This window comes from Myotis daubentonii, chromosome 10, assembly GCF_963259705.1.
Source record: "Myotis daubentonii chromosome 10, mMyoDau2.1, whole genome shotgun sequence".
NCBI lineage: Eukaryota > Metazoa > Chordata > Mammalia > Chiroptera > Vespertilionidae > Myotis > Myotis daubentonii.
Window position 1 is genome coordinate 86,247,863 of NC_081849.1, and position 13,691 is coordinate 86,261,553.

The 13,691-nt window shown below is 61.4% G+C and overlaps 2 protein-coding genes across 6 annotated transcripts in view; one reads left to right on the forward strand and one right to left on the reverse strand.

Moving 5' to 3' along the window:
• Window positions 1-2,554, forward strand: part of CAMK2B (calcium/calmodulin dependent protein kinase II beta) — a 47,825-nt gene extending 45,271 nt beyond the window's left edge. For 3 of the 4 annotated variants that reach the window (XM_059655996.1, XM_059655993.1, XM_059655992.1), the window contains 4 exons: window positions 48-123; window positions 249-343; window positions 517-751; window positions 914-2,554. In XM_059655996.1, the coding sequence (XP_059511979.1) occupies window positions 48-123; window positions 249-343; window positions 517-749 (404 nt within the window). In that variant the 3' untranslated portion in view covers window positions 750-751; window positions 914-2,554. The remainder of the gene's footprint in view (window positions 1-47; window positions 124-248; window positions 344-516; window positions 752-913) is intronic. The other variant, XM_059655994.1, reaches the window with a different exon arrangement.
• Window positions 2,555-4,402: 1,848 nt separating this feature from the next.
• On the reverse strand, window positions 4,403-13,601 carry YKT6 (YKT6 v-SNARE homolog). Of its 2 annotated transcripts, none has more exons than XM_059656000.1 (7): window positions 13,351-13,601; window positions 10,115-10,197; window positions 8,592-8,692; window positions 7,699-7,803; window positions 7,382-7,447; window positions 6,492-6,593; window positions 4,403-5,837 (listed from the first exon to the last, which is right to left on the reverse strand). In XM_059656000.1, exons 1-7 carry the CDS (start codon window positions 13,452-13,454, stop codon window positions 5,802-5,804), a joined length of 597 nt encoding a protein of 198 aa, XP_059511983.1. In that variant the 5' UTR covers window positions 13,455-13,601; the 3' UTR covers window positions 4,403-5,801. The 2 variants fall into 2 exon arrangements, with proteins under 2 accessions (XP_059511983.1, XP_059511984.1); XM_059656001.1 differs by having other exon boundaries at window positions 10,115-10,190; window positions 13,351-13,595.
• Window positions 13,602-13,691: the final 90 nt, after the last annotated feature.

Consider the following 13,691-nt stretch of genomic DNA (forward strand, 5'->3'; position numbering starts at 1 on the left):
GAGGCGGGGCGGGCGGTGGCCGTGGGTCACTGGGCCTCTCCCTGCAGCGCGGAAGCAGGAGATCATCAAGATCACGGAGCAGCTCATCGAGGCTGTCAACAGCGGGGACTTCGAGGCCTACGCGTGAGTCGGGGCCTGTGCGGCTCCTGGGGCAGCCTGGGGGGTGGGGGGGCTGAGTGCCCCTGAAGAGAGGGCTGGACACCCTGGGTGGGTGCAGAGGGGCCCTCCTCACCTGGGTCTGCCCCCAGGAAAATCTGCGACCCAGGCCTGACCTCGTTTGAGCCTGAAGCTTTGGGCAACCTGGTCGAAGGGAGGGATTTCCACAGGTTCTACTTCGAGAACTGTGAGTGCGGGCGCCGGCGGGGGGGGGGGGGCGCGGGGGGGGCGCGGGGGGGGGCGCGGGGGCCCAGGGACGCCCCCACCCTGCCCAGGCCACGCAGCCAGGGACCCGGCCCAGGAGGGAGCGGGCAGTGCCGGGGAGAGCGGCCGCAGCGCTGATTCCCAGCCTGTCCACAGTGCTCGCCAAAAACAGCAAGCCGATCCACACGACCATCCTGAACCCGCACGTGCACGTCATCGGGGAGGACGCGGCCTGCATCGCCTACATCCGCCTCACGCAGTACATCGACGGCCAAGGCCGGCCCCGCACCAGCCAGTCCGAGGAGACGCGCGTGTGGCACCGGCGCGAGGGCAAGTGGCAGAACGTGCACTTCCACTGCTCAGGAGCGCCCGTGGCCCCGCTGCAGTGAGGGTGAGCCGCGGGGGCGGGGCCCGGGCCCGGGCGCTGGGCGGGGTCTGGGGTTGGATGGGGTTGGATGGAGCCTGAGACCTGGGCCCACGCAGCCCCACGCTGCAGACCTGGGGCGCAGACCGGGCGCACGCGGGAGCTGACCCTCTGCCCTCACCGTTGCAGAGCCCGACGGATCGTGTTTGGCGCTGAGCCGCCCTCGGCTCACGGCCTGCCTGTCGCATGTTTGTGTCTGCCTCTTCCTCCCCTGGTGCCTGTGTCTGCAGAAAACCAAGACCAGAGTGGTTTCTTTTTAAAAACAAGATGACAGCAACCACCACAAAAAAGAAAAAAAAAGGATGAAATGGGGAAAAAAACCTAAACAAAGGAAAACGCTGTAAAATGACTGCACTGGCGGGGCTGGAGCCTGCCGGCCACTCTGCACTGAGCTCCACTTGTCTGTCTGCTCCAGGCCTGCAGCCGGGCGGGCACTTGTCCACCGGGCAGGCCGATCGCCCTCACGTGTTTGTTCGATGGGGCCCACCCCCCCACCCTGCTGGCGGTGGGTCGTGTCAGGTGTCGTCTGGGGGGCTGCAGGCCACGGCCTGAGCGCAGCTGTTCCCTCTGCTTCTTTTCCCTTCCTCTACCCCCCCCCCCAGGTGGGTGTGGGCTCCTCCCGTGCCAGCGCCCCGATGCCCCAGCGTGGACGGGCAGTGCAGCAGCCAGGCCCATCCCGGGGAGGATGCCTGTGAGAAGCTCTGAGGGCCCCGGCTGGCTCGGCTCTGCCCCCCTGCCAGGGGCAGGAAGTGCAGATGGGTGCAGCTAGCTTCAGACTCGGGGGGCGGCTACCCTTGGCAGCAGCCCTGTGGGGAGGGGACCCATGGGCTGGCCTCCCTCCTGTCCATGGGGCGTTCCTCCAACACAGGGGGACGTTGGGCTGGAGGGCCCAGGGCTCAGGGCGTGGTCCTGATGCAGGAAGGAGGGGCCAGAGGGGCGGGGGCTCCCTGGGCTCCAGGCCACTGCGGGGGTCCGCGCCCAAGGCAGTGTGCTCCGGGGGCCGGGCAAGCCAACCACTTGCCAGGCTTCGGGGGGCTGCAGTGTGACGGGGACCCTGAGTGGGAGGAGGGGCTGGGCTCACTTCGGGGAGGCTCAGGGATGGCCTCGTGGTCAGATGGCGGCCGAGAGCAGCCAGGGGTGGGGGCAGGTCCGACCGGCCTGGTCACAGAGATCTGGGATCCTCCTGCCCCAGTACCAGGCACTCTTCAATTCACATTGTTTTCAACAAAGATTTTTTTATCTCCCCCCAAAATCAACCCAAGGGAGGGGCATAGGATGGGAAACAGGACACAGGGCCTGGTCTCCAAGGAGACTGTCCATGCCACTCAGAGTGGACACTCATCTGCCCACCCACAGCTGTGCTCGAACAGCTGTCCGCACCCGTGGACATGGGAAACATCCGCCTGCCCCACGGGCATGGGCAGTGAGGGGCAGGGCTTGCCTCCTGCAGCGCGTGCCTGGCCACTCTCGCCTCCTGGGGCCTCCTCCCACCCCTCCTCCTCTCCGTGGAACTGCCTGTCTGGGTTAATTTGGGGATTTTTTTCTGGGGGATAGTTCTTTTGCATGCCACACCCGCTCTCCCAGCTTGATGTCCATGGTGTGGCCTCGCTGGCCCGCCCTGCAGGGGCCGGCGGCCGCGGTGCTGGCCGGCTTCCCTCCTCTCTTTTTGCTGAGTTTTGTTGTCTTTTCTTTCTGAGCCTTGTAAGTGTACAAAAAGTTATTTTGTTCTGTCTCGGGAAACTGCAAATAAAAGGCAAACAGGACAAACTGCTTCATGTGCAGCTCGGTGCTTTCTGCTGGGACCCCACCACCCCTCACCCAGACCCTTCCATGGGGCCCCCGCTGGGCCTGGCTGTGGAGGCCGAGTCCAGACCTTCCTGAGCCTGTCAGGGTTGACGACCCGCCTGGGGTCCCTCTGTGCAGCCGCAAGTCACAGCTTCAATACCTGACCCCCCACATACACCCCCAACCTCTCTAGTCACCCCAGTGGTGTCTGGGGTGGGAGGAGCTGCAGGGCTGGGCTGCACTGACCTACCGAGTCATTCCCTCCATCAGCCACCCCACCTGCGTGGTTTGCTGACTGCCGGCCACAGGGGCTGGGGCATGTGGTGTCCATGGCCACCCGCCTGCTCACGGGAGCCCACGCCCTGGGTTGTGCGGACAGCGCACAGGCCTGCACAGTTCAGACACCCATGTCACCCATGCACAGTGATGGCTGCTGGAGGCAAAGATGAAACAGCAGGCGAGGACAGCAGGGACCAGGCAGGCTTCTCAAGGTCCACGCGGCCAGAGCTCCCAGCAGGATCGGGGGACAGGGCTGCCAGGTGCTGAGCCTAAGGTGCCCAGACAGAGGGCGGGAGGAAGGACTGGGGTGGCAGGGCCCGGCGCTCCCCAGCAGGCTCCCTCCGCAGCGGCCCCAGCATGACACCCCGGGACACCCCCAGGCCTTTCCTGTGCTTGGGCTCTGCCCACCCTCTGTGCCCGGACCTGACCCTCAGGGGGAGGATGTCACCCAGTGCATCCTTGCAGCCAGGACACAAAGTCTGTTGGGCCTCCCTCGGGAATGACCACCCCGGCCTCTGAGGCTGTTAGCACTGACCACATGGCTGCTGACCTGACTGACCACCAGCTCCTAAGGCCATCAGAGCACGTGGCCCACCCTCAGGCCTTTCCCCTCCTCCCTCCCTGATGCCCTCACGTGGAGGCAGTGGCCTCCCTCACCCCCGACCCCAGGCCCTGCTGCTGCCTGCCTGTGCCTGTGCCACGTGCTTTCCTGGGACAGAAACAGGGACTTCAAAACCACCCTAGACCTCAGTGCCCCGTGAGCCCGAGACTGAGAATGCAGGGACCCCAGGGACCACCGTGACCACCTCCTCCTGCTCCGCCCCGGGGCAGGCACTTTGCCAGGCCCAGGCCAGGAGGCCCTTGGCTTCAGTGTCTTGGTGCCGTGGGCTCCCCCTGGCAGCACGCAGGGACCTGAGAGGGTGGAGAATGTAGGACAGAGCCAGAGCGGTGTCGGGCGGTGTCTCCTAGACCCAGGCCTATCAGCTGTAATCAGAGGCGCCTCCTGCCCGGCCCCCCGGTTCCTGTGCCTGAGGTGGACACCGCATCCCAGCACGCAGGCAGGCCTGTGGGCAGGCGGGCACCACGGCAGAGGGAGGTCAGGAGGCCCCACTGTGGCTTCTAAACAGCGCCTGTTTGGGCAGAGCTCCCGGGGCCTCCACGGGAAGGGCTGCTGTGGGTCTGGACAGTCACGCTGGGTGAGCTGAGTGCACGGTCCTGGGCCAGGACGGGCCAGGCTGCCAAGTCTCCCGGACCAGCTGCTGGGACCACTCCCTGAACTGGGCTCCCCAACCCACAGGGATGTTCGCACACCTGCAGGGTCTGCTCTGCTTGCTCCCTCGCCTGGCTCCTGCCAGGTCTGAGAAAGGTACAGCCCGTGCCTGGGGCTAAGGCAGATGCCGCCTCCCCGCCCCCACCCCCCTCACACACCCGGCCCCCATCCCTGGCCCCGCCCTCCCCCTGCGCAGCAGAGAACAGAGAGTGCACTGCACAGAGAGGGCACTGAGGAAGGGTCCCCCCCAAAACCCCCCCAGGCTCAAACAAAGCACAGGACCATTTTGGGAATTTCAAAAGACAACTTTATCCAGATAGGAACCTCTCCAACAACACAAGAAAAGTTAGGCAACAATTATTAAAATACACTCTTAGCCGGATGACATGAACAGGGAGCACATGGGCACAGGGCCTCCACCAGCCACCCTCCCTCTTCCAAATCCACCCTCGCCCAAGTCCTCCCCATCATCCATGACCCAACTGTCCCAAGTGGAGCCACAGCCACCTCAGGCGCCACGAGTAGGATGGGCCTGCACCCTCAGGCGGGGTCCGGCAGGAGCCACACGGGCAGGGAGCATCCTTAGGGAGGCCAGCAGTGCCAGGAAAAAGGCAGCCAGCCGGCAGGTGAACCTGTTGGGGCAGGTGCTCAGAAGCCACAGATCCCATCTCTGGCCCAAGCGAGATTGGGGGCTGCTGGCACTTCCTGCTGGGTGAGTGGGACCTTCGGCTGGGCAAGAACCAGCACACTCAAAGAAGGACCCCTGGGTGAGACCACACAGGTTGACGCCACCCCAGCAAGGGCACCTTGTCCGCAGGTGGCACGCAGAGCAAGGAGGCAGTGTGGACAGGGCAGATGACCCAGGACCAGGCAGGCCAAGGGGCCGGGACCTGCTGGGCCATCGCCTGGGCTGCTGTGGCCTCGTTTCCTGCTGCTGAGGGTCAAGAAGGATGGGGGAAGGGGGGACTGAGTCAGCACGGACGGGGACTGCCACACTCAGACAAGTGGGGTGCTGGGTCCTTGGTTGGCTGGCACCTGCTCTTGATGCCCAGTAACAGTGGCCACGGGAAGGCCACTTGCTAAGACACGCAGGCCCAGGTGGTTGCCAAAACAGTTTTGCTGCCAGAGGCACATGCCTGGGATCCAGGTTCAAGGCCAAGTGCAGGTCAGGCAGGCGCCCCGCCCCCTCCAACACCTCCAAGGCGTCAGTGGGAGTCAGTCTCAGCAGAGATGCAAACCGTGTCTCAGAACTTGTGAATCCCAGGGGCTGTCTCCTCATGACCCTGCTTGTCCCACCCCCGTGACCCTGGCGGCTTTCCCAGGAGAACCCAGTGTGTGCTGTCACCCCTCGCCCTGTGGATTGAGAACCCCCTCACTGAAGCGTTAACACAGTTGATGTACAGGTTAGACAAGAGCCCTTCGGCATCTGCAGGAGTCATGGAGTGTTTACGGTTTCCTTTGGCCCCAAAATACCTCTGAGGACCTCAAATTATCTTTTCAAAAATGACCAGAAACATGAATTTGAACATTCCCCACCCCAGGTCCCTTCCGCTGCCTCGGCGCCTCCAGGAGCTCCAGTGAACGGTGATGGTGCTCTAGTCTTGCTGTGGCCGAGGCATCTCCCAAAGCCGCGGTTCTGATGGAATGATGGGGATGCAGCAAGGGGGCCTCTGCGGGCTACGGTCACATGACTGCACAGCACGAGTTTTGCTTCCGGGCCTAGAAAGAGACAGAGGAGCAGAAGAGGGGCTGAGGAGGTGGCCTGGGCACACAGACAGAGCCCTGAGCACTGAGGGGAAAGGACTGGTGATGCCCATCCTTGCCGCCTCCCAGCAGCTGGAAACAGGTCACAGACAACCATGTCCTCCTCGCCCGCCCTGCCACCAGGAAGGCACCCGACACAAAAATGGGCACTGGCTGGCTGAGGACCCCCTGCCCACCCTCTACCCAACAAGGCTGGCAGCTCTGGTGTTTCTCCAGACAACAGAGTGGCTCCCACTTAGGTCCTGGGCCTCTGTGACCTCCTCTCTTGCTTCCTGTTCAGATACCCCAACCCCCCCGCCAGCTCCCCTCAAGGGACACACGAGAGCAACAGCGTGTGGAGAACAAGCGAACTCGCCCCACTGCTCAGTGAGATTCTGTGCAAGGAACCTGCGAACAGGCCGCGTCAGAACCTGGGGATGCTGCACCCCACCACTCAGCCAACAGCAGACAAGGGTGAGCCTAGGCTCAGAGCCTGAACCCGCCTGCGCCCCCTGCAGGGCAGCCCGAAGACGGGGACAGGCCCCAGCTCGCTCACTGCTACAGCACCGAAGCGACAAGGGTGTGCTGGTCCTGCTCGCGGCAAGGGGCCTGGGACCGCCAGGTACCCACCGTTTTGTAGAAGGCTTTAGAGTGAATTCCCAGCACTTCGGATTTGGACACCAGGTCGTCTATCTTCTCGCCTCGTTCTAACAGGGACTCCATGGTGTTGTGCTGCAGGAAGGAATAGAAGTGAGGCTCTGCCCGTTCACCACGAGTGGCCACAGCCCTCATCCAACCCATCAGGGGCAAGCACGTCCCCTGAGCCCTCCCCCACATGAGCACCCAGCACATGTCCGATGTGGGCATGCACCAGGACCCGTGACCTTCCTATGGAACCTAGAAGGGTCTACTAGCGCAGAGAGCGTGTCCCAGTCCTGCACGACACAGGCATGGGCAGCCAAGCAGGCAGAGGTGGCCAGTGCATCGGACAGGGCACGTCCCGATTCCCTCAAGGGGCCTGTAAGTTCACAGACCCTCACCAAGGGGGGAAAGGGCCACAGCCCCACTGCCTGCTCACATCCTCCTCCTCCCCCCACTACTGCCCCATGGCCATTGCCAGAGCAGCCACCAGGCCCACTGAGCCCGATTTCACACATGTGAAAAGGCATGGAGTGAGAAAGGAGCAAAAAGTCCCCATCTCTACATGGGCCTAGTCACTCGGATTCGCATCACCAAAGTTAACTGGACTGCCCAACTGGCGTGGCTCAGTGGTTAAGTGTCGGCCTATGATCCCGGAGGTCACGGCTCAATTCCTGGTCAGAGCATATGCCCAGGTTGTGGGCTCCATCCCCAGTGTGGGGCGTGCAGGAGGCAGCCAGTCAATGATTCTCTCTCCCTCTCCCTTCCTCTCTGAAACGATAAAAAGGCATTTTAAAGTTAACTGGGTTAAGGTACAGATGAAAGCAAGGCCGCGTGGCCCTTTACCCAGTTCCCTGCAGCCTCATCTCTGGCTTCCTTACCAGAATGATCTTGGTCTCATCTAGTTCAGCCTGCACTTTACTCATGGGGTCAGCTTCCCGGGGATTCTAAGAAAGAGCCGAAAATAAAAACGACGTCAGGACTGGAGTGACCACCTAGAATCAAAGCTCAAACCCCAGCCAGCTGGACACACTCTCACAGGCTACTTGAAGCTGCGACAGCAGCAACAGCCTGCTCGGCACCCAGGTTCCAGGTCCTCGCGTAGCCCCCGAGACCCCCGGGGCCCACATCAAGGCGGCCAGGAAGTCCCCGCGCCCAGCTGTCAGGCTGGGAGGTTCCCGAGGCTCTGGGCCCCTACCTGGTAGGTACTAAGGTAGCCATCCAGGGCTGTGTAGTGGATGGTAGCAGGGGATCCAACAGGCCAGTCGATCCTGTCCACCTGCTTGGAGAAATCATCCAGCACCTGCAAGACCAAGTTGCTCAATGACACCCCTGTGCTCGCCGCACCCACGGCAACAGGACTTGGCCCAAGAGGCTGTCTGGCCCCCGGGGGCCCGGGAGGGCAGAGGCAAACAGCCCACGGGAAGGGAAAGTCCAGGTGCAAGTTCCTCCTTCTCAAGTCCAAGTGTGTCCAGCCTGAGGCACACCTCAGCTGGTGAGCGATACAAGTATTAGAATTTAAACTACAAATTCCATTTTTGCCAGGTCATGATTTTCCAGGAACCAGAGAAAATTAGTCCTCTAATTTTCCAACCAATTCTTCAAAAGGGAAAGATTTAAGCCACCACCAATTTCATGTGCTCGTAAGTGTATCAGTCCTCTGGGGACCAGACATGGCAGTGCCTTCGAGGCATCTGTAATCAGCCCATGTGAAGAAACCGAAGAGCACGCGGTGTGGACCACACCAGGGAAGGGGCACAGGGTGGCTCAGTGGAGGGGAGGCGGGTCAGACAGGGCAGGGCTGGAGTTGGGTAACTAAGGCGAGAGCACAGCCACCGCTGGCCCAAGGGCTCTGTCCCAGAGAAGAGAGGCGGAGACTGTGGGCACACGGGGGAGTCCCGTGGCCCTGGGGCACGAGCCTGGACACAGGGCAGGAATCGGTGCCATGGAGGAGCCTGGGGAGGACGAGGGGAAAGCTGACCACGGCTGACGGTGGACACACTACTCCCCTCTAGGCTTCGGGCACTGACGTCACCCCGGCCCCAGTCCCACTCATCCACCCGAATCCAGTCCAGCCAAGTCCACACCCACCTTCTCCAGCAAGGTGAAAGCCACCCGGGACGGGTACTCGCTGTCAGCAATGACCACTCCCGCCAGACTGTCGTTCCGCACGTAGACGTGGCACAGATATTCTAAGGAGACACACAGACGGCAGGAGGGCCTTAGACTCTCCACCTCCAAGCAGTCAACCCGTCACCTGCTGGGCTCCAGCCTTTTGGATCAACGAAGCTCTGCAGACCAGCCTAACGGGTCACACACAGGACTAGATGCACACGGGACAGGACACACGCAAGACACAGCGGGAGCATGGCCATCAGCACGGCCCCGAGGCCCAGCGTGCTCAACCAGGGTCTGAGGGCACCTTTCCAGGCCCAGCCTTGAGCTCCAGGCCCAGCCTGGCAGTGTCTCGGGGAGCGTCAGCCCCCTAAGGCTCTGCTCTGGAACTGAGGAAACCCTGGGCAAGCAACGTAGTCTCACGTTTTTTAAAAACCTGTAAGCGTGGCCCCAAGTCAGGAAATCAGCTCTCTGGTCCTGTCTGGCCAGCTCCATTCTGGGGAGGGGAGGAACGGAGCGAGGAGAGGGGCCCACACAGGCTGGGGTCTCCAGGGAACTGAGTGTCCAAGGAGCAACAGGCCAGCCTGGACAGGGCTCTGCCGGACATTCACAACCCACAGAATTAACTCCTGTCACTTGGAAGGACTGCAGCTGACAAGGAAGAACCTTCTTGTCTTTAAGACTCTCAGCCAGGAGACTCAGAACTAAACAAGGAAAACAAACTAAGGAAGCGAGGGAAGCCGTGAGCCCTGAAATCAGAAAGAGGCAGAGACGAACGACCGCAGGGATGTGAGGGACAGGAGCTCGCCACCGACACGCTCCAGGCAGTCATCCCCAAGTAAGACACTCAAATATGGGGACAAAGCACACACCACAGGGAAGCGGGGTCAGGTCTGAGGAAGTGTCCCGAGAACCAAGCTGAGAAGGCCAAGTCCCCCCGAGGGGACTGAGAATATTCAAATGTCCAGGATCCCACTGCCCCCCCAGAGGTGAGCACACAGGGTCCCACAGAACACAGCCCCGACTCCGCCCGCACCGTCACCCTGGACATAGCACCTCCACACCCGGGACCCACAGTCCCAGCATCATGCAACAGCCCTGGCTTCTGCCAGAAGTTCGCTCACCCCTCCGGACGTGCCTGTACAACACTCGCCTCCTGTCCACATCTAAGCACACAGGAGGCAGCAGCCCTGACAGGGCAGGCGGGAAACCCTTTTCTGAGAGGCCCACACTCTGGAGGAGGCGTTGCTACTGCTCCGAGAGATGGGCCCCAATCGGAAGCAGGTCCAAGCTTTGGGGCTAACTGTAACCAGCAGCTAGTCGCCCACAGAGGGCACAGAAGTGTGTGCAGAAGGAAGCGGAGGAGGAGGGAAGAGAGGCCAGGCTGGCGAGTGGGTCCTGGCAGCCTCGTCTCCTTGAGGTGACAGGGCGTGCTCAGCGCAGGCTGCCTGCGGCGTGGCGGCCGGGCCAGCGCACACGCACGGGGAGGGTCCTCTTACCTTGTTCCTTGACGGAAGCTCTGTTGCCTTTGGCCGAGCGCTCCACAATCAGCTGGCTGGTGAAGGTCATGAACTCCTGAACACTAAGAAACAACACACATTACCTCCTCCCGTCACCTGTCCCAACACAAGGGAGAGCGACCTGGGCTTATCCGCAAGGAGACATTGCTGCTTGGTTTCCTTCCTGCCCCCCAATCTCAGACAAATGATAAACTCTCTGTAAACGAACAGGTCCAGAGAGTCACAAATCGTCTCAACCACTCAAACCACCTCTGTTCACTACCCAGCTCACCCCAACAACCCTCGTCCAGACTTGTGGGCTGCTGTCCATTTCACAGCCTGGTCAGAGTTGATCTGGGACGCGGGAGCTAAGCAGAAGCCAGCGCCTGCTCTCCAGGCCCCACTCACTTCCAAGAAGAGGACAGACAGAGCCTGTTCTGGAAAAACCCAAGCAGCCAGGACTGTTTGGCAGGTGCACAGCCAGTTACGGCCGTGGCGTGCGCCCTGGAAGGAATGGAGGACAGCAGCTTGGCCGGGACGTGGAAATGGACAATGGCTGGGACAAAGGCTTAGAGGGAGGGGGAGCTTGTTGGGGGCCACACAATGAGATTCTGGCCAACGACAGACTGCAGATGCAACAGTGGTCCCATAAGAACCTCCAGGAAAATTCACAGGGAAGGGCTTAGCAGAAGCATTTGTTGGGCTCAACAAGCTCCTTAAAAAGTATGGAAACAGCCTGGCTGGCGTGGCTCGGTAGCTGAGCGTCGACCACCAGGAGGTGATGGTTCAATTCCCGCTCAGGACACATGCTGGGGTTGCAGGCTTGATCCCCAGTAGGGAGTGTGCAGGAGTTAGCCGATAGATGATTCTCTCTCATCACTGATGTTCTCTCTGTCTCTCCCTCTCCACACTCTCTCTGAAAATCAATGGAAAACTATCCTCGGCTGAGACTTAAAAAAAAATTTAAGTTTATAAAGTAAAAACATAATAGCAAGCTAAGGTTAATGTATCACTGAAGAAAAATAAATAAATTAATGTAGCCTTGGTGTCCAGGGCATAAAGTCCACAGCCATGCCCGTCACGTCCTTGGCCTTCACCTCACTCACCACTCGCTCCCACCACACCCAGAGCAACGTCCAGTCCTGCGGCTGCACTCCTGGAGAGAGCCCTGCACAGGGCGCTTTACCTGACACTGTGTTTTCCCTTTTCATAGTTAGCTGCTTAGGTGCACAAACACCACTGTTCCAATTGCCTGCGTACTCTGCACAGTGACAGGCTGTGCCATGCAGCCTCGGTGAGCAGTGGGCTGCACCGCCCAGGTGTCAGCGCGCCCTGGACGTTCGCGCGACAACACCACGTGAGGACTGTTTCTCAGAACCTATCCCTGTTGTCAGGTGACACGACTGCAATCCCGCAGACGGAGTCTCCAAATAAGAAATCCTTGCGGCAAAACCACAGACAGAGCTTAGAGCAAGACTGTACTTAGATAAGGCAGAACTGCATTCATTGTGAACGCTTGCATACGAGGGCCAGACAAGCTGGGAAATGGCCCTGGCTGGTGCTCAGCGGTTAGAGCAGTGATGGTGAACCTATGACACGCAAACTCATTCATTTTTTTGGTTGATTTTTCTTTGTTAAATGGCATTTAAATATATAAAATAAATACCAAAAATATAAGTCTTTGCTTTACTATGGTTGCAAATATCAAAAAACTTCTGTATGTGACACGGCACCGGAGTTAAGTTAGGGTTTTTCAAAATGCTGATACGCCGAGCTCGAAAGGTTCACCATCACTGGGTTAGAGCGTCGGCCTGCAGACCAAAGGGTCTCAGGTTTGATTCCTGGTCAAGGGCACGCATACCTCAGCTGCAGGGTCCCCAGCCCCGTAGGGGCTCGTGTGGGAGGCAACCAATCCATGTGTCTCTCTCTCTAACCCAGCGGTTCTCAACCTGTGGGTCGCGACCCCTTTGGCGGTGGAATGACCCTTTCACAGGGGTCGCCTAAGACCATCCTGCCTATCAGATATTCACATGACGATTCATAACAGTAGCCACATTACAGTTACGAAGTAGCAACGAAAATAATCTTATGGCGGGGTCACAGGAGGAGCTGTATTTAAAGGGCCAGAAGGTTGAGAACCACTGCCTAACCCCTCTTCCACTGTCTCTAGAGATCAATGGAAAAGTGTCCTCGGGTGAGGATTTTTAAGAAAAGCTGGGAAACTATTAGAAGGTTTCAGGCTTGGGGTCTGGTCACCGTGAGATGGGAAGGACGCCGTGAGGGGCCTCAGGAGAAAGACCAAGAGCCCAGCTGGAGTGCGTGCTGCCCGGAAACGCCCCGGCGGACAGTCCTGCTGTGGGTCAGCCACCGGGATGGGTACGGGCATCCGAAGCTCCTGAGGGGCCGGTCCCACGGGAGCCCCGGGCACCTTCAGCGTTCGCCCCCAGGGAGGGAGGAAAAGCATCGAGGGAGCCGGGCTGGCACAGGCACAGGGAGCACAGGAGGGGGCCAGGGGCACAGAGCCGCGACCACAAGGCGGACCCCAAGGAAAACACAAGTCAACAAAGTAACAGAAACTGTTTCCGATCCCGCCAGCCGCTCTCGGCAGGAACACACGCTCCTGGAAGCACAGGCAGCCTCCCGCGGGCAGACGCACGGGCCTGGCGCCGACCTCACAGGCTCTGGTCCCCCTCCGGCCGCCCGGGGTCCTCCCTCCCACGGAAGGGCGGGAAGTCCGCCCTCCTTCCAACACCCACTTTGTTGCAATAAAGCGCCCGGACGCCCTCAAGGCCCACAGCCGCCTGCGTCCTGCCGGGTCCCGGGGAGAACCCTTGGTGCCGGGCCGAGTCCCGCCGGCCGCCTTCGCGGGGCCTCAGCGACCTCATCCCGGAGGGAGAGTCCGCCAGCACCGCTCCCGCTGCGCTGGGGGGACGCACGGGCTCCCGGGACGTGGCCGAGGGCCGGCAGCCCGGGGCCTGGGCCGGAACCCTGAGAGTCACTGAGGCTAAAATGCCGGCTCCGCGCCCCGGCCGACTGGTCCAGACGGCCAGCCGTGACCGGGGCGTCTGCGTTTCCAGGCCGCGTGTCGTTCTTTTCGGGCGGAAGCGTGAAAAGCAGAGTCCGGGAGCGTCTCCAGAACGGCCCCTCGGCCCGCGGCCCGGCAGGCCACGCCCGCCTCCCAGCCCCGCGCCCCCCGCCCGCCCCGCCGTCGGCCCGGCCCGGCCCGGCCCGCCCACCTGGTCCTCTGGAAGAAGCTGAAGGACGACACGTCGTAGGCGGCGCTGAGCAGCACCGCCTTGGGGTCGCCTTTGTAGAGGACGCTCAGGCTGAACAGCTTCATGGCGCCGCCGGGGCGCCCGCCCGCCCGACCGGCGAGCAGCGAGCAGCGCGGCCGCCGCCCCTCGAGACCGCCGGCTGCTGACGGGTCCGACGCCGCTTCCTCCTCCCGGCTCGGGGCCCACTTCCGGTTCCGGTCAGGGCCGCCGCCCGAGGCCTGCGGCGTGAGTCTGGCCGGAAACACGCAGGCGCGGGGCGGGGTGTGCGCGCGTGCGCATGCGCGTGTTCCCGGCCCCGCCCC